Source organism: Limanda limanda, chromosome 7 (assembly GCF_963576545.1).
Source record: "Limanda limanda chromosome 7, fLimLim1.1, whole genome shotgun sequence".
Taxonomy (NCBI): Eukaryota; Metazoa; Chordata; class Actinopteri; order Pleuronectiformes; family Pleuronectidae; genus Limanda; species Limanda limanda.
This window is the reverse complement of record NC_083642.1, coordinates 11,849,941-11,873,340: the sequence shown is the minus strand read 5'-3', so window position 1 is coordinate 11,873,340 and position 23,400 is coordinate 11,849,941. Positions and strand designations below refer to the sequence as shown.

The 23,400-nt window shown below is 40.8% G+C and overlaps 1 protein-coding gene across 1 annotated transcript; it reads left to right on the top strand.

Moving 5' to 3' along the window:
• Positions 1 to 522: 522 nt before the first annotated feature.
• LOC133005695 (deoxynucleoside triphosphate triphosphohydrolase SAMHD1-like) lies at positions 523 to 13,200 on the top strand. The gene is made up of 16 exons (XM_061075457.1): positions 523 to 703; positions 809 to 875; positions 2,652 to 2,724; positions 6,120 to 6,280; positions 6,868 to 6,983; positions 7,142 to 7,212; positions 8,255 to 8,404; positions 8,895 to 8,995; positions 9,105 to 9,213; positions 9,311 to 9,402; positions 9,489 to 9,604; positions 10,414 to 10,553; positions 11,111 to 11,230; positions 11,360 to 11,464; positions 11,620 to 11,757; positions 12,890 to 13,200. The coding sequence occupies exons 1-16, from the start codon at positions 523 to 525 to the stop codon at positions 13,022 to 13,024; spliced, it is 1,875 nt and encodes a 624-aa protein (XP_060931440.1). The 3' UTR covers positions 13,025 to 13,200.
• Positions 13,201 to 23,400: the final 10,200 nt, after the last annotated feature.

The window sequence follows — 23,400 nt, the reverse complement described above, 5'->3', positions numbered from 1 at the left end:
CTGTGCGTTCTCCTGAGTTTTACATAGACAAAAGTTATAATAACAACAATAATAACATTATTTGTATAATATATAGTATTATTAGCAGTAGTATTGTTGTTTTTGTTGTTTACAGTGCTTGGGGGGTCCTTTGTGCCATCAGTCATTAGACTGCACAACACCACAATGTCTGACAGAAAAATATATATTTCAAGAAATGTATTCTAAAGTCTGTGAGTATAAATGTAGGGTGATTCATTTGATCTCAAAGTTTTAGCTGATGGACAGACGCAGATTCTGGTTTCATTCTGTCGCAGGATTTCGGGAACGAGGTTTCAGTGGACTTTTATTTTGAAATCCCTGACGAGAAGTGGTGGTGGTGTTCGGGTCCACCTTGACGAAGCCGGTCAAATAACAAAACCCGGGTATTTTTCGCAGTCTTCTGTGCGCGATCAGCTGTGTCAGGCGGCGTGAGGTTCAACATCACCGGCTGTAAAACTGCAGCTTCCCGTTCCCGTATCAACCCGAACGAGCTTCTTCTGCATGGAGAACCGGAAACGACCGTCGGAGGCAGCGTCGTTCCCCGACGACAGCTTCAAAACGCCGGAGAAGAGAGCGCCCGGGAACCCGCCGCCGGACCAGGACTACACCCGATGGGGCGTGGAGGAAACGTGTCGGTACCTGCGGGCTGAGGGTCTGCGGGAGTGGGAGAACACGTTCAGAGGTCGGTGCTGGTGTCGGTGATGTGTGTTTGCATGTTGTTGAGCCGCATGTTTATCACATGTGACCTGAATCCGACAGCTCATCATGTGTCTGCTTCATCTTCCAGAGCAGAGAATAACTGGTGTGGGGCTGAGGTACCTCGATGACTCGGGTCTGCAGGGGATTGGAGTAAAGTAAGTGTGTGCTGGATTTAAAGATAAATGTGATACATGTTCGAGTTTCCCCTGAAGTGTCAAAGCAGGGCTGCACCTCCTCAGTGGGCAGGGCTGGACTGGGAGAACAAAACGGCCCGGGCATTTTTTGGCTCAGACCGGCCCACATAATTAGCCGAGCACATCTGCCATTAAATTGACGTAACTTATGTCTTCTAAACGTCTTAAAGTAGCTCATATTAAAAGTACTTAAGTATCAAAAGTATCTGGTGTTGAAATGTACTTAAGTATCAAAAGTACAAGAACTAAAATAAAAAATGCAAAGCTCTTTTTATAGTAGGTCTATACAGACACAAAACAACCCAAAATGTTTCTCCTCAAGATTTATCTCAACTGACTGAAAAATGACAACAACAATATGCATATAATGTATAATTTTACCAATTTTGAACCCTAGATGCTGAGGTTCAAATAGTAATGGACCAGTGCATCTAGAGACAACAAAGAATTAACTATAAACAAGTGCCTCTTGTGTCTGCCCAAGAACATTAATAAACCGCAGTATAACCACTAAAACATTCTGTAAATATCACTAAACATGGACCTCTCATCAGTAGCAAGAGTGATACACAATGCCCCTTATGATAACTCAGCAAAGGGAAACCAGATCTAGGCACACAAAATAAGACACTATCTCTTATCCTATTCTAGAGGAAGTAAAAGTCGTAACAAGATTTCTGAAGGTGAACCTGCGGAGGGATAGACCAACCCCCCCCGACGGCAAACACGCCACCGGGACCTGCACATCTCAGGAGGGAGGGGGCAGCGAGTGAGAGAGCGAGAGAGAGGTGCGCCGTGGGTAGAGGCGTGCGACGCCAACCTCCGCTGCTCAAGTAACGAGCCAGTTTGGAGAATGTATTGAAAATTGAAAATGCGCGCTCACATGTCTGCCTCCACTCGCTCATCATTGTCGAGTCCTCCTCGCTCGTCTCCCGGCGCACCTGCTGCTGCTGGGCTGGTGAACCCGGCACCACATAGGTCCGTCAGTTTGGCACATTTAGCAGCCTCCACCTCCAGAGACTTCTGCTTTTTTTCCCGATGCTTCTCAGCGCCACCCGGGCGTTTTTTTACTCTTATTATCCATTAAGTTAAGTTTCTGTCTCAGCAGCAGCCAGTCCCGCGACTCCCCCCCCCCGCCCCCGGTTTGTATTGTGATTGACAGCACTGTCAGGGCTCTCTGAGCCTGTCAGCCCATGATTGATTGACAATGACAAACAATAGACCAATAATATGTGTCGATGCTGGCAACACACTGCTAGCCCTCTGTAGCCAATTGGCCGGCCCAATTGGAGGGAATTTAGAGAGGAAGAAGAGAAAAAAAACAAAAAAACAACATAGCGGACCAGACCGGCCCACATTGGGTCAACGGCCCACCGGGATTATGCCCGGTATGCCAGATGGCCAGTCCACCCCTGTCAGTGGGTCACTCGGGTGTTTCAAGATTCAAGAGTTTATTATCAAATGCACAACAATAACATTAAGCAGTCGCTGGCAATTAAATACTTGAGTCACAGGCTCTCTTCTAGCAAGGCACAAGTAATTACAACCCCAAAAAAAACAAAATTTGAATAAAATAGTATAAAATAGAATATCAAAAATTTAAAATAGAAAATATATATATACAGCTGAAGAAAAAACAATTGTGCAATAGCGCAAATATGCCACGGTGCTGGTTTAGTGGTTTCACTCACAACCTCTTCATCCCCTCCTCCTCCTCCTCTGTTTGACCCTGCCCAGGCTCCTCGGTGACCGTCTGCGGATCCTGCACAGCACCAGGAAGCTGTGGCAGATAGCGGCAGAGCCAGGCAAGGTAACAGCTGCACTGTCGAGGCCACAGAGATAAACAGCAAGGGAGGATCATCTCTCTCTCTCTCTCTCTCTCTCTCTCTCTCTCTCTCTCTCTCTCCTCTTCTTTTTTTGTTTTGGCCACAGCTCAAAATCTGGTTAGAGTCAGATAAGAACTTTAAAGGGACAGTTCACCCAAAAATGAAAATGTACTCATTATCTACTTAGCATTATGCCGATGGAGGGGTGGGTGAAGTGTTTGAGTCCACAAAACACTTTCGGAGTTTCAGGGGTAGACAGCGTTGCGATCAAATCCAATACAATTGAAGTTAACTGTGACCAATTCTTCAAACGGAAAAAAACAACAGAAAAAAATAAACTGCTCCTGTGTTTTCATCCAAGCCCTGATATTCAAATTCGACTAAAAAATGACCTAATTTACACCTTGTTTTGGCACAAATGTTGCAGAGCTGCTTCCGGAACTAGCAATGCTACCGGTTCTTCTGTTACGTGCAAACGTGAATACGGCTCCAGGCTAGGAGGATACCAACGGACATTTAGGCTTAAAACATGGTGTAAGTGACGCTGTTTTGAGTTGAATTTTAATGGTATCCAGGCACGTGCACAGATAGACCCCTAGTGGTGCTCAAGCACCAGCCCTTTTGCCCTGGATGAGAAAAGTGCCCTTCTGCTGGAGCCCAATTTTTTCTTCGTTCATTAATTTCTCTCATCAATTCCCCCCAAATGTGTTTTGATGTCTGACGGGGCATTTATTTGAGTTCTTGTGAGAATTTCGCCCGGACATGCTCCGCGGCGGTCCCAAGCCCCCGCTGGCCCCTCCCTCCTCCTCCTCATGCAGCTGAGGGCCAAACGTCTGCAGCCACTTCTCCTCTGACCCGCAGCATCAGACAAACAGGTTATGACGCTGTGTGTGCAATCCCCTGACGTTGTTTGGTGATAAATTAACCACAACATTAGCGCCGCTGAAAACATTACGTCGCAACTGGTCCGACGTTTCATTAAAAATAAAAAAAATAAAAACTCAAGAAATCCGTGATTTCAAAGCCTTGTCCAGCTGTTTACTGACGTTTGTTATGTTTAATGGAGGGAGAGAGATACAAGCAGACAGACAGACAGACAGGCAGGCAGGCAGACAGACAGGCAGAAAGGCAGGCAGACAGACAGATAGGCAGGCAGGCAGATAATTTAAAGGCAGTTTTAATGTTCTACAAATTAGACAAGTTCACTAGTTTGTTTCATTTAAAATCGTAATTATTGAAATGAAAGGTAGGTCTTAAGTTGAGCTACATGACAGTCTGTTGAGGTATATTGTGGTATATTATTAGTGTAATGCTGCTTATACTTTCACTCTGTCAGAAAACAGTAAACAAAAATGTGTGTGTACTGTGTTGTCAGCTTTATAGAGATTATGTTAGTCACTCTTAATTATTATGCACAACATTGATTTATTTCATTTACAAAATTTGCATCATAATGCCAAGAAAAGAGAGAGTCTAAAAGCAGAAGGACAGGGAACTGCAACAAGCAGCTCAGGGTAGCAGCTCTCTTTTATATTGGATCAGGCCATCAACTAGTAAAACAAATGAGGGAGAATCAGTAAGTTTTTTTTAAATTTATTATTATTGTAAATAATTTTGGCAATGGTTGCCCTTTTTTTTTGGTTTGAGCACCTGCCCCCCAAAATGTCTGTGCACGTGCCTGTTGGTATCTGTTGTTTTTTTTACATTTGAAGAAATCGTCACAATCTATTTCAATTGTATTTGATTTGGCTGCAACGCTGTTAACCCCTGACACTCCTAAAGTGTTTGTGGACTCGAAACACTTCAACCCACCCCTCCATCGGCATAGTGGGAAGGGATAATGAGTAAATTTCTAATTTTTTGGGTGAACTATCCCTTCAGAGAGGTTGATTGTGTGGTCTAAAATTAAGGACATCTAGTTTCCAGATCATTTTGAAGTCAGACGTGTCCTCTGCAAGGTGGAAGCTTTAGAATCCGAATCAGAAAAAAAGACATTCATCCATTTGAGGAACTTGCTATGTAACCAATGCTGATACTTGATGAAGAAAGAGGAGGTAAAGCAGTTTGAAAAATAGAAAAAGGAAAAACCTACTAAAGTATGAGGGGCAGAGTGTTGTCCAGTGTCACGTATGGCAAACAGTTTTTACATTTATTCGCTGGACTGGATCTGTTTTCCAACTCTAACTAGTCATGAATTGGATATTGGATTTCCAAAATGAGAAACCTTTCAAAATATATAACTACATTTTTGATATCCAGTAATTGATTCAGTAAAATGTCAGTTTCCTTATGTACCACTGCAATTTTACAAATGTGGACATCTGTTATAAATATTAATATAACTGTAATTCCTCCTCACCAGAATGCAGGATTATATATTTAAATTGTACCTGACAGAGTGAATGTAACTGGGACCTTTGACTCAGTGTTTTGACATGTAACTGTGCACAATCCCCATGGGAACAGATTCTCACGAGCCGCTATCACAAGACGTTGTTGTGGGATCATGTTCATCGGGATGTTGTTTGCGTCTGGAGATAGTAAATGTTTTGATTCTCTTAAGAAAAGAGCGACGTTTTCTCTCTCTTCACAAATTGAGGGCTCGTCCAGTTTCACATCCAATGAGAAAATAACAGAATCCAAACTGGCTTTGTAAGAAATGGATTGTTGGTGTGAAATGTTCTTTATGGATTAGTAAGAAGTGATTGACACGTATCTGCAGTGCCAGTATCCACTTGAGCAATAAATGTTCAAACTGCCAGTTGTACTTTTGAAGGATTTTCAGGATCTTAAATTTAGTTTTTACAGCTACAATCAAAGTTGTAGATATCTTGAGATACATTTTTTATTAATAATATCTACAAATTTCACCTCTAATAAGTGAGAATACAGTTTTGACTTATCGATAACATTGAATATTGATCACAGATATGATTGTGGTGTGATAAGACGTTAAGACAGCTTTTCCACAGTGGAGAGCATGAAGACAGCTCGGTGAGGCTCAGTTTAGAGTGCCGTGGATTCAGTTACATCACATGTTATTGTGTTGTTAATGAGGTTGAGAAAACAATCAAAATTGCATGTGATTACTCCCTGTGCTCCTTGCCCTGCACATCCTGTATTTCACCTAACTCATTAAACTCTGCACGTTACCGGCATTACAGTGATAATGGCCTTACCACTGTAATGCCTATCATTATATTTTTTAAATTGGTAATGATCCCAAAGATGTGGTTATCAAACCCTTGTTAAAGAGAACTATAATTGAGGTTAGACATTTAACAGTTTAGCCCTTAACTTTATTACAGATAGTTTAAATTTGGCACACTAATAGGAGTGATGGAGTAAGTCTTTCTTTTGTTGTCTTGTCTCCTGCCAGGTCTTTAATGATCCCATCCACGGGCATGTGGAGTTGCACCCACTTCTCATCAGAATCATTGACACACCTCAATTCCAGAGACTGCGAAACCTTAAGCAGCTGGGAGGGGCCTACTTTGTCTTCCCCGGAGCGTCCCACAACCGCTTTGAACACAGCATCGGGTGTGTCCTCAGTTACAGACAGTGTCAAATGATCAATGTGTTTGATTTTTTCCCATTAAGATTCATAAATTATTCCCCAAAAATGTTAAACGGATAAAAAAAAAAATCCGTCCTTCCTATGAGTTTCGTGGAAATCCAATCAATAGTTTTTGAGTTAAGTCAACCTCTTCGGCCAAGGTCCTTTAACATGTCTCATTAACAATAAACTTATTTTTTTCACTCTTGTCATTATTTGACTGGCAATTATATGCATTTTATGACGGGAAACATGGCCATGTTTTCTACACGGATTGGTGTTCCTGACCATGTTATGTCCTTGCGGGATTCGGACGATAAAAAATAGGGTTAGGGTTAATATTAAATAAATCCCACGTATTTCATATATATGTTTTGAAAGACAAATTCCAGATACTTTCTTTCCTATACTTTAAACATATTTTGTTTAAATAAATTCCCTGCAAAGATTCCTTAAGAGCTGCGTTTGAAACATAGGGTTATTAAATAGTAATTATTTATGCGTCATGTTTGTGGTATTTTTCCTGTCTTGTCTTGTTTTGTATGAAATGTTTTGTTGTGTGTGGGAACAGGGTTGGTCATTTGGCAGGACAACTTGTACAGGCTCTAAATGACAAGCAGCCAGAACTCCTCATCTCTCGGAGAGACATCCTCTGCGTGCAGATCGCTGGGCTCTGCCATGACCTGGGTGAGTAAGCGCATCGTGGATGTGTGCACGAGTAAGAATGGAAGTGAAAGTATGTTTATTATCCTCTATTATCCAGATGGGAGTAGAACCCACGGATCTTAGTGCAGAGATCCCATGCAGCCAAATCATCTTTTTCATGTTTTTATTATTTCTGTCAGGACATGGGCCATTTTCCCATTTGTTTGATGGGAGGTTCATCCCCAAAGCACGTCCTGGTATTACCTGGAAGGTAAGAAAATGTGACTTAACCTCGGCCATATGAGTGTCAAACAAAACAATTAGTTCAAGGAGCTACAAGGTCACAAGGATACAGGGGCATTTTCATTTTGCCTTTCACATCTGAACCACCCAGTGGGAGAGTCTCTGCTCAGACACGTTCACAACAACAACCAATCCTTAGGAGCCAGGCGCAGAAACTCTGGAAGCTTTCTCTCTGACATTTGCGTTCACATCTACGAGTGCCTACGAGTTTGTGAGGTGTTAATCTGTCATTTTGCTGGAAATATCAGAGACGCATCCTCTCACCATAAACGGGTAAACCCTTGCATAGGCGATGTCATGTTTAAAACAGCTGCAGATTAACCTGTACAAGTTGTTGTTTTCTTTTCCCTAGATGAGCCCTTTTATATTTAAATACTTTATATTTTCATCTGAAGTGGGTTCTCTCTACGGAGGCCGCCATGTTTTTTACAGTCGTCCAAACTGGTCAAACTAACTATTTTTTAGGTTTTTATGACAACTGAGGGCTGCTACAAGTTCTCTGTCATGTCTGGAAAGGGACGGTGAGGTGAGGGGTATTCAGCTGCAACATGCAACCTCACCACTAGATGTCACTAAATACTACACACTGAACCTTTAACAGAAAGTTTGATATTTGTATAAAACCTGCTGTACCAGATGGGATGACGTTAGAGCAAAACAATTCTATTAGCGGTTAAAATAACTGTAAAAACAAAGCTGCTACTCAAAGCAGTCAGTGTCACCTGGCCTCTCAGCAGGACAGCTCAGGTCTAAGGTAGTGGTTGCAATGTTCGTAATGATAAGTGTCACTGATAAGAGACACTAAGAGCTTATAAACACACGTCATTATTTAAGTTATGACCACAGACCTGCCGTCTGGCAAACGTGACCGATAAGCATTCGTGTTTGCAGGAGCCATATTTTAAGATAAGCTCCTTCTGTTTGCTTTCATTTTCAAGGTGTGAATGTGTAAGTTCCCATACATTTTTGTTATTATATAATATTAATAAATTATTCTGTGTGTGTTTCAGCACGAGCAGGCCTCTTTGAAAATGTTTGATTACCTGGTTGAGATCAACAACTTGAAGCCGGTGATGGAGCAGCATGGCCTGGTGCTGCCTGAGGACCTGGAGTTCATCAAGGAGCAGATTGCTGGACCATTGGGCACTAAAGCTAAAGGGGTAACTTCTAGTTCTGCCTATATGAGATCAGTTGATACTTGTATTAGTATTATAGTCGTATTGTTCTACTGCAGGAACTTTACCAAAGGACAAGGATCTTTTGAGGAACTCTGGAACTAAAACTGCATTTTGACTAGAGGAACTACGGATTCAATTTAGTTCCTGTAAGATGGGTCCAGGCAGCAGCTGAAGGGAAGGCTCAGATTTACAGCCCTGAATCCGTGCCTCTGCTGCTACTGAGCACAATTTCATTTAAAGTTCTTTTCATTTTGAACATCTCATACGTCCAAATCGCACCAAATTTGCGACTCGATGCGCCAAACTGTTTTTGCGATCTGTCAATTACGTACATACGGACAGAGGCTCAGACAGAGATTCCTCACATTATAATAAGATGAGGGTCAGACATTGCACTCTCTTCCTGTCAATTATTTTTAATCCTCAAAAATACCAATATATCAGAATCTCATGTCTCTGTTTTCTGACTTAGTGGCGTTACAAAGGCCGCCCAGAGGCCATGTCCTTTCTCTATGAGATTGTGGCCAACAAAAGAAATGGCATTGATGTGGATAAGTGGGACTACTTTGCAAGGTGAGTATTATTGACTTGTTAGTTTGTTTTAAGAAAGGTTTCCTAAATCACATGTTGATAAATCCTTGTGAGTGTAATGGCCCATCTGTTCACATGTTTCTCCTCTTAGGGACTGCTACCACCTGGGCATCAAGAACAACTTTGATTATCAGCGCTGCCTGATGTTCGCCAGGGTGTGTGAGGTGGACGGGCAGAAGCAAATCTGTACCAGAAACAAAGTAACAACTCTCTTACGTTTTCCTTCTGATCAGCTTTTAAAAACGTCTTAGTTAAACATTTAAACTGTGACTAAAACACAAGTGATTCTTTAAACAGGAGGTGGGCAATCTGTATGATATGTTCCACACAAGGAACTGTCTCCACAGAAGAGCCTACCAGCACAGTGTTTGCAACATCATAGAGGTCATGTAAGTAGCTCATTGCTCGGACGTAGCTTGTTTGCTTTTCACTGTGGTCGTTCTGAAAGGTAATAATGTGTCGGGTGTTTCTTTAGGATCACTGAGGCCTTTCTAAAAGCAGATCCACACATCCAGATTAAAGGCTCAAAAGGGAAGAAGTTCACTCTCTCCACGGCCATAGACGACATGGAGGCCTACACCAAACTGACAGGTTCGTGGATACCTCCGTGTTCCGTTTAGTTTGTCCGTCCTACTGTTTGCTGGTTTGAAACCATGGTTTCTTTTGTGCAACTGTTCTCTTCAGGCTGGAAGTTAAACAGCTAGAGCCCGACCGATTTATCAGTTGGCCATCCAATATGAGCCTTTAACAGACATATGAGTATCCTTATTTATGTTTACCAATACAAAAACCTTTATCTTATTGAAGGAACTATGCTGAAAACCATTGTTTTTTGAAAATGGCTGGCGATATCCATAGCAAATTGTTATTGTTATTTTTATAATGCTTATCAGACAAATGTTGAACTTTGATTTAATAGAATAGCCATTGCAGAAAAGTAAATGTTTACATTTTCAATTTACTTCCGTTTACATGTTTTCTTTTTATTTAAAGTCATAAAGTTTAATCTGTAAAACATGAAGTCTCAATTACATTAATTTGTCATAAGGGTCTTTCTAGTATATATATCGGCTGATCCATCGGTATTGGAATGTTTTTTACTCCCAGTTTCACCATCCAACCCCAAAAATCCAAATCAGTCAGGCTGCACAAACAGCACAATGACGGATCATAGCGTTGTTCACTATTAAAGAGACAAATGCTCACAGTCTTCACAAACTGCATTAACATAGAGTATAACAGGACCGGTTAACACATATTATTATTTGGATGTACTCCCGTGACAGTTTGTATCAGTCTTGAAGTATTCGTACTTTATCTGCTTCAACCCTTGTTTTAAACGCATTCAGATTAGTGTACATGAATGATTCAAATTCACTGATTTCCGTTCTGTGCCTTAGATCATGTGTTTGAACGAATACTCTACTCGTCCTCCGAGGAGCTCGCTGAACCGCGGCAGATTCTCCAAGACATCGTCTGTCGACGCCTCTACAAGTGTCTGGGCCGAACCAAGCCAAGAGAACCTCTGGATGTCACCCCGGTTTGTGTTTGTGTTCTTCTTGTGGAACTATTTTGGCTGTTGAATTTGAGTTTTTACAAATCAGAAGTGTTATTGATAACTTTATCCATGTTGTTCAAGTAGGGTTCAACTGGCTGCTTCTGCAGTGATATGATATCCACACACTTTGTCTTCACTTTTGGGGAACAGTCATGTCATCCATCTTCTTATCCAATTATAATTTTATTTGTTGATAAACAAAACTAAACCCAAAGACATTAAATTCCCAACAGTGCAATTCAAAGAAAAACATCAAAACCTTGTGTATGAGGAGTTTTAATTAGCAAATATTGGAGGATTTAGCAATTGTCAAAAAAAGCTGCCAATAAGCTTCCTTATAAATGAAATGAAACCAGTTTGTTCCTAAGATATTATTAATCAATAAATTTTTTATTGCATGTTGGAAAGTAGATTGTGATTTCAACTAAGAAATCTAACCATATATGGTTGTGTATGTATCCTCGTATATCATTCTGCGTTAGAGTGTTGTATGTAAGTTCTATTTCTTATTATTACTTAATCCACTTCACATCTGTCAGGATGCGATTAAAGACTGGGAAAAAGAATTGGCCGAATCCACCCCTCAGAGTGTCCAGGGCTTCCCGGATGTCCAGGATGTCCAGGATGTCAAACTGCAGCCAGACGACTTTATAGTTAGCGTGAGTTTTAAGTCCAACTACCTTTTATCTCATACATTTCATTTGCTCCAAAAGAAAGAATTACATTTTTTAATTGTGAATTTTAGTTTTGTTGATTCGTGGCCCTAATGCACAAAACCTCTCATTTAGGTAATTTCTCTGGACTATGGGATGAAGGATAAGAACCCCATCAACAAAGTGCGATTCTATTGCAAAGATGACCCAACTAAAGCCTTCCAGATACGCGAGGACCAGGTCACACATCTTTATCTTTGTTTGCATGAGTTTCCTTTGCATTTACAGAGCTGATTGTTTCTCATGTCTCATATTTTGAAACACAAAGATTGATTATGTCACTTCCTCTATTTTGAATTTACAGCTCAAAATAAACTCTTTGTCATTCTTGTCAGGTGTCAAATCTGCTTCCGGCGCAGTTCAATGAGCAGCTGATCCGAGTCTACTGCAAGAAGAGGGATGGAAAGACTGTGGAGGCCGCCAAGAAGCATTTTGTTCAGTGGTGCAACAACAAAAAATCCTCAACGCCTACGGTAAAATTGATCTTCTCCAGTGTAAAGAATTGTGTAATTATTTGCAGTGTCCCTGTTGGTTGATAAACATTGGATGGACACACGCCTTGAAGGGTGTTTGCCTCAAACTGGAGAGACTTTTGAGAATGGAAAACAAAGGGAACTTGAATGGCACCAAGAAAAGTGCACATACTTCTGTCCAGCACCAACAGTCATCTAATGAAAACACATAAATAAACACATACATTCACGAGATCCAGATTTCTATTTGGTTCTGCATCAGATTACACACAATCATAAATATCAGTCGCTTAAATTTGCCGGATCTTTTTTCCTGGAGCCGCCCCCTAATCTGAATTCACACTCAAATTCAGTAGACTCTTCCCTGGGTGATGCCCCACCCCTCCACAAAATATCCTGGAAATCAGTTGTGCACTTTTTACATTAACCCGCTGAATAACAAACAAACAAGAACAAAACCTAACCTCCATGGTGGGGGTAGTAAATGTTGAGCACAAATGGTTCTGTGGAGCAGTGTAGTGAGCAGGACCCTGTATTGTTCGTGTACCATGTCAGTCAAAAATTGAGGCCACCTTCCTCTATTGCTCGATGGTCCAGCTCATTGTCGGCAGTCAAAGCAGCAGGACAGAGGTCGAACACGGGAACTATCACTGGTCTGCTGCCACACGGCCCCGGTGGGTTCTGACAGCTTTCTGTCATAGTCGGCATGAACTGTTTCCGCATTTCATGGGGTTTGACCTCATGGGCCAGCCTTGAGAACCCATCACTATCTCACATAAAAAAGAACGCTGCCGTTTTACAATGGACAATGGGGAGCGGAAAAAATTCCTAATGAGGCAGTGTGGCTCTACACAACCAATAACAATACAGTCAGGAAAACTGAAATGAACGGAATGAGTAGTGAAGGAACTGAGAGAAGAAAAACTAAGGCAAGAAATGTGTTTTTAAAATTAGTGTTTATCCAATGTACCTTTTTTAAAAATCGGGGTCCAGAGATCACCTTCCTCTAGTCTTACTTCATTATCTAGCTGGTAAAGAAGAGTTCTGTCACAGACCCCTGTGTCAGTCAGGACAGTGTACACACGAAACTGTCAATATTAATATCAATGTCTGATATTTTATTTACACACAGGACGCAGACATCATAGCGCCGGAGCTGACCCCTATGAAACCCGTCAGGTTGAACAACAATGGCTGTGATGATGGAGGCTCCAGTAACAACGCTGTTAGAGAGATTGAGCCGAAAAAAGCCAAAAGAAAGCTTTAGAATAAGAGGAGGAGAGTGACTACCCCTCTTACACTTTCAGTAGATGAGAAGTGTTGAGTCAACATTATATTTCTCTACAAGGTCAGTGTGTTGATTGAAGCTTGAAACTAAGCAATTTTTTACAAGCAAAAGAAAAGGGGAAAAAGAAGCTCGGGGACTATCCTCAGGGTTTTTAAAAAAAATTCACCCTTCCTCAATATTATATATACAACTTACCTTTTGTTTTCTCGTCGGATTCAGGGATTTATTTTGGACTCATTTCGGGCTACAAGTGTCCAGTTTTTAAGTTGATTTGTTTTTATACCCTGTGCTAAGCAGCAGCCTATCATGTCTTTGAATCATGGGCAGTGGAAATGTTTTACTCTTAAACAGGAGATGAACACAGTGTGTTTCATGTCAGTTTGTTTTTACAGCATATACAGCCAGTGTGTTAAGGGGAATTGTGTTATTCAACTTTCACATACGGCTGTTTTTTTAATATCAGGCTTCAAAAGTCACAATATACAAAAAAAACTGTTTCTGAGCTTTACACTGTGTGTTTGTTTTTATTTGAGGGATTATTTGCAGATTTGATTTGATTTTACTGCAAATATATTTATACTTTGGGGGGGGGGTGTTGAGCATGTTTTGCAATCCATTTATTTATTGTTCTTACAGTAAGTTGCACAGCTTGTTACCTCACTAACATGTGCAACATTTAAAATGGGATTTGTGCTGTATTGTTTGAAAACCTATATTTTGTGTGAGTGTGAGGGGAAATGTTTTAACGGTTTGTGGTGATCCTGTGAGAGTTAAAGAAAAGTTTGAAAATAAAACTCTGTTTTCACTTTCTTTCACTTGTGTAACGTTGTTTGTTTTGCCGGTAGTCAAAGGACCAAGATGAACTCCACTGTGGCATCATTATGTTCTGCAAAAACACTTTTCTGCACATTAGTGACCATATACAACCACCAGGTGGCGGTTGTAGTTTTATAACATCGACATTGCACATTAGGTTCAGGGCTTTATTACTATATGAAAACATGAATAGGAAACTTCCAAAGTCTGAATGTACATGATGGATCCTCCCTGTTTGTGGAATCTTATAGCTTGAAAATCCAAACAAACATACATTGGAATATAACAAATCATATTATAATAAATAGATAAAATCTACAAGTACAGAAGTCCAATTTTTTTTTTTAAATGTATGAAAGATGAACACTGTTGACATCTATTGCACTTCTGTCCGTCCTGGGAGAGGGATTCCTCACATGTTGCTCTCTGAGGTTTTTACGTTCTTTTTACCCTGTTAAAAGGCTTTTTTAGTAGTTTTTCCTTACTCTTGTTGATGGTCAAGGGCTCGTCTCGCCAAGAAAACCTCCTCGCAATCCAAGCTCAACCAACCTCCTTGAAGCGACGCGATGTCCTCCAGTAGAACTTCAAAGAGCAACTGACCAACAGAACCATGAAGGCAGTAGCCACACAACCAGTAAGACAATTTCACAGAACTGCGAACTGCACAGCAACCTCTTTTCCCTTTCCATGGACGGGTAACATAACTGGCCTTAATAATCATATTAGGCTAAGCAAAGACTGGTTATTGGCTTTAATATTTTTAATATTAATATTCAATATTTTATTTTGATAACAAAATGCATTATTGCACAACACCTTCTTACTGGGGCTCAGGCTGTAAGAATAGCAGCATTAAAATGGAAAAATCCTTAATTTCCCACATGCTGTGGCTATGAATCACTGAATTTAAAGTGGTCAAATACAATAAGAGAAACAATGTAAAAACAAATATTTGCAAAACAGATTGTTAAAAAATAATTTACGTCCCGGTGAGGGCTCCGGGAAGTCCCGTTGAGGGATCCTCGGAGGTGCCGCTGTTAGCTCTCGGAGTCTAGCTTGTGTGTGTGTATGTTTGTGGCTTCCCGGGCATGCAGCACGTTTTCATAGAAAACAATGCACTCGGAGGCTAACCCGACTCGTAGCTTCTGTGTGTGTCTGTCTTTGTTAGAAACTAGCACCGGAACGTGTTCAAGGACCCCCCCCGGTCTCCGGTTGCATTGTACCGGTGCCGGTGGGCTCGCTCAGCGCCAGGGTGGCGAAGCGGAGGAGGAGGAGGAGGGGGGCAGAGAGCTGCACATTATAACTTTTGTGGCTCTTACAGATTTGCTCCACGCAGCCCGAGCTGCACGAACCGGTGCCGGTCACCAGCAGCTCGCTGCCGCCTCCGTCGCTCGCTTTAAAATAGACTCATACCCTGGGTTTTAAGTGCATTTCGCCGCAGAAGTTGCAGCAGTGTTAGCTTCCAAGGCTAGCCCCCACATCCCTTTGCCTGTGTGTGTCTGTGTCTATCTGTGTGTGTGCGTGTGTCTGTGTGTGCGTGTGTCTGTGTGTGTGTGTGTGTGTGTGTGTGTGCGAGCGCTCAGATACAATTATATACTGTATACACACATATCTAATGCATGTATTTCAATAAATGTACATCCTTATCAGAGGGTGTAGTAGTTTTAAAATTGTAGCTTCAATGAAGAAACACAACAAACAAATACAGAAATATGTGCAGGACAGTGACTTAAAATTATTTTAACAACCTTACATATGCTAAGGAGAGATTTAAGACGTGAAAGTGGATGTGTGTGTGTGTGTGATTGACAGGGGGGGCGGGGCGGTGAGAGAGGGGGGGGGGGGACTCAAAAGAGGTCAATCTTAAGAGGGCTGTTTTAGACAGGGTAAAAAGGCTGTTGTTTTAAATGATCCTTGTGGTATTTTGACCAAAAAATGTTACAGACATTTCATTAAGACCCCAAGGAACCATATCAACTGTGGTAAAATGGGCATACGAGGGGACCTTTAACAATTATCACAATTACAATTGTAATGCCTATCATTATATTTTTTTAAATGGCAATGATCCCAAAGATGTGGTTATCAAACTCTTTATGAAAGAGAACTATAATTGAGATTAGACATCTTACAGGTTAGCCCTTAACTTTATTACAGAGTTTCAATTTGGCACACTAATGCTGCGAGTAGGAGTGATGGAGTAAAGGCCGATATATGCTACTCGGTTTTTACGGACACGGACAGATAGGAACGCCCTCTCCGAGCGCCTCGGAGAGCTTTTCATGCACCTCTGATTTTTCTAACTATCCGTGGTTATTTCGGAGAGCCTAGGGACAGCCCTTGGCTGTGATTGGTCCGCTAACGACAGCATTTCGGAACTTTCGGAGCTTGCTAGCCACCATGCTAACTGCGGTGGTAACAGCGCACAAACCCGCTGTCACGACATTAATTCCACGGCCATCATGACACTGTTTCTCAAACACCGTCAGGTTAGAAGCAAACACTTAGTAGTAGTTAGCAGACATGGGGGACTCGAGTCACATGACTTGACTCGAGTCAGACTCGAGTCGCAAATTTGAGGACTTGAGACTTGCTTGAATTACACTGATAAAAGACTCGACTTGACTTAGACTTGGTCTTCATGACTTGAGACTTGACTTAGACTTGAGACAGATGACTCGAAATGACTCGACTTTTTAAAAGTTAGATTAAGTTAGAAATTATGTTTTATTTATATATTTAGCCAGTGCAATGAATGTACGCATCTCGGGTGATCGCGCGCTGCACGGACAAACTGCCGCTGCGTGAGCAGGACAACACACTGAACACAGGAGCAGCAGTCATGGAGGCGGCAAGACCAAAAATAATTAAATTTGGGTTCAACGATTACCTTGTCGATGAGAATAAGAAAAAGAGGACAGCGGTATGCAAGGTCTGCAGCTCAAAAATCAGTGACACGATCGCCACCACATCCAACTTCATCCGTCACTACAAAACCCACAAAAAAAGGTAAGCTACGTGACTGTGTCTTTTAGCTAGCTGTACGGCTGTTACAAAGCTAACGTTTGCTAACACTTAGGCCTACATATCTTAAATTGACCGTGGCTAGAAGGCTATCTATAACCTAATGTCTTCTCAATAAAATGCGCAGTAAAAGTGTCTTTAGCTAACTTATTGGCTGGTCAAATGGGTCAGACGTTAACTAGAAAGGTAACGGTTGCTAACATGAATTCCAACACAGTAGTTTATTAAGCTAACATTACGAGCAAGTCAGTGCATATTTATGCACGCTGATTAACGGCCGCGACTCGCGGATTGCCACTGCAGATTAACGTGTCACTTCAAGTTAGAGAGAGAGAGAGAGAGAGAGAGAGAGAGAGAGAGAGAGAGAATTTATTTCTATGTGTTTGATTGATGGTTGTGTGATATTGAAAATCCTGTATGCCAGGGAATTTGGTTTGATAGATTTGAGGCTCTATTTTATTTTCTGTCTTATTTAAAGCCTTTTCACTCTTACATTTATTTATTTTTTAATATGTAATACAAGCAGATGAAGTTATTAACACATTATTACCTTACAGTGTAAAGAAAGAAAGAGGAGTGGAGAATATATATATATATGAATATTATACATTTATCCTAAAGTCAATATTTCTCTCGGGAAATTTAACTCACATTTTAATTTGACTTGTCATAAGCCCTATAAAAACTGCATCCCACATTGCATATTAACAGATTTTGTTTAAATGTATGAACATTTCAGTGCATTTTAAAAGAGCCAATTCACAGAAATTGAACAGACTGATTGAGTCCTAGCTATATGGTCAGCAGTTCCAGGATAACAAGTAATCTTATTTGATTCTTGCATTCATAGAACTAAACTAATGATTTACTATGCAATGAATAATATATGAATCATAATGTGTAAATATATTCCTCTTTTCTTTTTACTGTCTACAGATATGAAGAGTACATCCATACCAAAGATACTTTGGATCTTAAACAGCCTTCAATCAACCAATTCATCGAATCAAGGAGTGTGCCACTATACAACTGCAACCATCCCCAGCAGAAAGCCATTACACACTCAATACTGTCGGACCTCATAATAAATTGCAACATGCCATTGTCCATCGTTGAACATCAAAGCTTTCATCAGTTTTTGTCAATAGTGGACAACAAGTACTCTCCAGTCAGTCGAAGAACAATTACTTCAAAGATTGACAGTCTGGTGGGAGATAGACAAAGTAAGCTAAAAAATGAACTAGCAAAGGCAGATAATGTGTCAGTGACTGTAGACATATGGTCAGACCGCAGGATGAGAGGCTTTCTTGGAGTCACAGGACATTGGATCAACATCGAAGATGACAGTCTTCAGTTAAAATCTCAGTTGCTCGCATGCAACCGCTTAAGAGGTTCCCATACAGGGGAAAGAATTTGTGAAGAATTTGAGAAAATATGTGAAGAATATCAAATGAAGAAAAAGGTCGACCACATCATCTGTGACAACGCTGCAAACATGAAAAAGGCGTTCAGTACATGTTTTCCTGGACAGGAAGATGAAGATGACGACCATGATGATTTCAACATTTGGAACAACCTGACAGTGGAAGAGCAGGAGAGGTTTGAGAATGTATTGAGTGCAAAGTCCCAGACAAGACTTCAATGTTTTGCACATACCCTTCAATTGACTATAGGTGATGGCCTTAAAGACACTAAAATAATCAGTGCAGCTCTCTCCAAAGCTTCAAGGTTGAGCTCTTTGCTCCACACGAGCACCACTTTCAAAGACAAATTTGAGATGGAGTTTGGACAGCGTGGAATCCCTGCCTCTGTAACCACACGCTGGAATTCCACACTTAGGCAACTGAAATCAGTGCTTAACTGTGACCAACTGAAACTGTCTGCAGTTCTTGAAGATGCGGGACACAAAGAGACAGTATTCACAGCTAGAGTGGAGTCAGATAAGGGAACTGGTGGATGTTCTTCAACCCTTTGGAGAAGCCACGGATCTCACACAAGGAGAAAAAATTGTCACTATAAGTGCTGTGGTACCCTGCATCCTTTCTCTTAATCATCACTTGGAAAATCAAAAAGAGAGAGTGCACTACATGGGTGGTTTGATCCGTAGCCTGCAAGAATCACTCCAAAGAAGATTCAGAGGGATCTTTGTACATGTGAGGATGGCAGATGACCAGAGTGATGGAGCAACCTTGCCGTTCTCTGACCCTCTATACCTAAAAGCTGCTTTGCTGGATCCTTCATTCGGCACCATGTGGTTGGCCCATGATGTTTTGGCCCCTGAAAACGTCAAGGAGGATGTGTCTGTGATGATAAAAAGTATGTTATTTTTTCCGTATTAATCCAATTTAAATGTCAGACCTAGAAGAAATAGTCTGTAAAAGGAATGTTTAGTATGTTGATATATACACACTGAGCACTTCAGTTTTTGTTTACATTGTCAGAAAGGTGATAATTCTACTTTATAGTTATTATTGAGGTTGTAGTGGGTGATAGTGGTATACTGGAGAGAATAATATATTGAAAAGTGTTCCTAATATTTTCCCTCCCACATTTATGTTAATGAAGTGGACAAAATTGAAATTGTTATAGAAATATTTTGTGACTATTGTTTTTGCTTGTTTATCAGGCTTGATTCTCAGAGATGCTGGCATGACCATGACCACAACCAGTCCAATCACCGATGAGCCAATTACACCGTCAGAGCCAGAGCGTCAGACTGGGCTGTTCTCAGCATACCGCAAAAATATGAAGATGAGTTCAAATTCCACTCCCCAAATTCAGTTGAACCACTACCTCGACATTTGTGATGGACAGAGCTGCCTTCAGTTTTGGGCCATGAACAGGCGCACCCTCCCCTCTTTGTTCAAGGTGGCGGTAAGGGTCATGGCAGTCCCTGCATCAAGTGCACCTGTTGAACGTGTGTTCAGCCATGGTGGGGTGATAATGCGACCCCATCGTTCACAACTGAGTGACAAAGTACTCTCAAATTTAATTTTTTGCAAATGCAATGCATTGTAAGTCGATGTATTGCAAATGATATTCTACAACATGTAGGGAGATTGACTGATGACTTGATCTGTTCTCGTATACAGCGAGCCACCTAGAGGTTCTAATTGATTCTGTTCATAGGTTGGAGGTAATGATCAAAAAAAACATTTTCAAACTATTCACATAATGGCTTTGGTATGCCACATGCTATTCTTGTTATTTCGTCCTGTTCATATTTACACTATCTACATTTTAACCTAAGATTTATTATTAAAATATTGATTATTAAGTGTGCAAAATGAAATAACCTCATTTATGCAACGCCACTTACACAACCACTGCTGTCCCTGTTATTTGGAGCCTGACACCTGGGAGGAATGGTGAATACGTTTTCATGGTTTGATGTAATGTTTTTTCATTTCAGTAATGTTTACATTTCAGGCAATATTTATTTATTTATTTTGATATATTTATTTTAATTTTATGTTCCATTTAGTTGATGATACAATACTTTTTTGTTCACAGAAATGTTAATGAGAAACACCTTAGACAGATGCCTTAACAGGCCATTGAGAAATTGCGTGACCCTCCTGAAGGTGGACGCAAGCAGTTCAGTAAGTTGGGCAATTGTAAGCAGGCTGCTCAATAGTTTGAGTTATTGTTAATGTGTAGACATTATGATTGTTAATGTTGAAATAAAACAACTTGTGATTGTGAACCACTCTCTTGACTGATTTTTAAATGTAGAAACTGGGTTAGATAATATGATTTTTGTATGACTTGACTTGTGACTTGCTTGACCTGAGCGATGACTTGACTTGTGACTTGCTTGATTCTAACCACAGTGACTTGGACTTGCTTGAGACTTGAAGGTTATGACTTGAGACTTGCTTGTGACTTGCACATGAGTGACTTACTCCCATGTCTGCCGCTCGGTATACTTTCATACTCGTGTAACCTAGCTGGCTGTTTGTTTGTGTTTTAATCTTTTAATCACTAACAACTTATTGCTCCCTTGTAATGCACAGGTATCTGTTTTCATTGATTTCAGGTTCCCCTTCCATCAGTTCCTCAAAGGCCTGCTACACACTCACGTTTTGTGAGAAAAAAACAAGCCTGCAAACACTGTTGTCTATGGGTCAGTCATTCCAATTTGAATATTTGAGTACAGTCAAGGGATGCAAAAGACTAATGAAACCAAACGTCTCGAGCAGTTTTCTGTGGGATGGAAAAGAAGTTGCCTCGATTAGTTCAGCCACTTGTCTCTATATATTGGCATTAATACACAAAATACAGGTAAACAGTTTATATGACAGTACATAGTTATGTTTTGGGAAACATTCAATGTATTAGAAGCAAAAATATGTATGTTGCTTTTCCTTCTTCTTTAAATAAATGACATAGCCTTTTTTCAGGTTAACTTAGTGTTAAATACTTCTGCATTGCCACTGACTTGATGTATTATATATCACACATAACATGTTTTTTTTTTCCCCAGGAGGAACCTGAGGAACTCTCCGATAGTGACTTTGAAAGTCCTGTGTGTCGGAGAAGGAAAGGTGGGTCTGAGAATTTGAAATGTTGTTTCGCAACAGGTTGTAGGCACAGTGAACAGTTATTTCCTCACTGCAATGACTTTATCATTTATTTATAAAAAAAAATGTATGTTCTAATTCTGCTCATCCCAAAATTCAGATATGGGTAATTAGAAATGTTAAGTACTTTGTTTCAAATTACTGATATATATTTTCCCCTCTTTTGTCCATAACATCATGTTATTTAGTTCATACAGTGTCACCTTCCACAAGTGAAAGTGAGCTCATCAGTCAAGGGAATGAAAATGACAGATTGCAAGAAAGTCCACAGCGTCAAAGAAGAAGTAGGTTGAAACACTTGTCAAATCTGGACTTGGTTCCCGGGCACTGTGCTATGGTTACCCTCTGCTCCTCTGCTCACAACACCCCTGAGTACAAGACAGTCGTGTAGTTTGAACAGTACAGTGATCTTAAGACTTTGAAAGTCATGTAGTGTGACCAAAGCTTAACGTTAAATTCCAACCTGACAGAATTTAAGCACCAGTTTGTTTTTTGTTTTTGTTTTGTCATCCTCAATTGGATAACTGTAAGCAACCTGTAAACTGTATTTGGATTGGATGTCTTGATTCATCTACCTACAAGTCATTATAAGAGGTGGGGACTGAGCTTAGTAGCACAATTCAGTCATTTGTACTGAAAGGGAGAGGCAACTCTCAAACCTAGCTCATCTCATTCAGTTTTGCTTCACCCTAAATCCTTAAAGGCTGCCATTTAAAGGAAACACACTTAAAAAGATGGAATTAGGGTTAAGTTGCACTTAGATAAAATGAGATTAACATCATTACAAAAATATTTCCCTTTGACCTCCTTTCTTTATGCAGTGCGGAGTACAGTGCCTTCACCACTGAGGGACAGTGAGGCCAGATGTCAGGAGACAGAGAGCAGCAATCGAGAGAGTGAAAATCAGGGCCAGGCAGCGGACCCGAGACACTTGTTTCCTTACAATGTGGCAGAATTTGTGTAAGATATTGTTTGGGCTTCATAGAAATACAGCAGTGTAGATGTTGGTCTATTTACATTATCAATCAATCAATCAATCAAGTTTTATTTGTATAGCCCACATTCACAAATAACAATTCGTCTCATGGGGCTTTAACATTGTGTGACATCCTCTGTCCTTAACCCTCAACAAAAACTACTAAAAACCCTTTTCACAGGTAAAAATATGTAGAAACCTCAGAGAGAGCCACATGTGAGGGATCCCTCTCTCAGGACGGACAGAAGTGCAATAGATGTCAGGTGTAAGAAAACATCATCAGGATTTTTAGCAGCATCCATTAGGCTAAACATTTTTCAATACTATGTGTCAGGCAGTCCCGCTGCAATCACAGTCTCTGGCCAGCAGCAAGACCACGATCCAGCATCAGGATGGATCCACTATAATCCACAGTCATTGTCCACCGCCGCCAGTTAGAATCCATTATCAGCTGCCGCCTCGGTCGTGGTCCCTCATCATCCGATGCCAACGCGACAAAGGATCCTCCATTACAACGACGATCAGCTGGCACGATACAGAATCCACCGAACTGGATCCACCATTGCGACCTCCGACACGCGATCCACAAACATAATCCATGGTGCGGCCACAGCTGTGGCCCTGCATCCGCGGGCGCTAAGGCACAGAAACTCCGGGAAAAGGGGTCAAGTTAGTAACATGTACTGATCAGATAAGAATTATCTTGATGTGATAAATATGGAGAAAAGGAAGGAGAAGCAGGAAAGAGAAGCTCCGTGTGTCTTGTGTCATAAATTCCCTGTGCGTCTTAGCATCATCAGGGGTTTTTGCCATTTAATCAAATTTGGAACATCGCACAAATTAGCTCTAACTATAAGCTTTATAAAAAAGGAAGGTTTTGAGTCTACTTTTAAACGAACAGAGCGTGTCTGCCTCCCTAACTGAAAGTGAGAGATTATTCCACAGCAGTGGGGCTT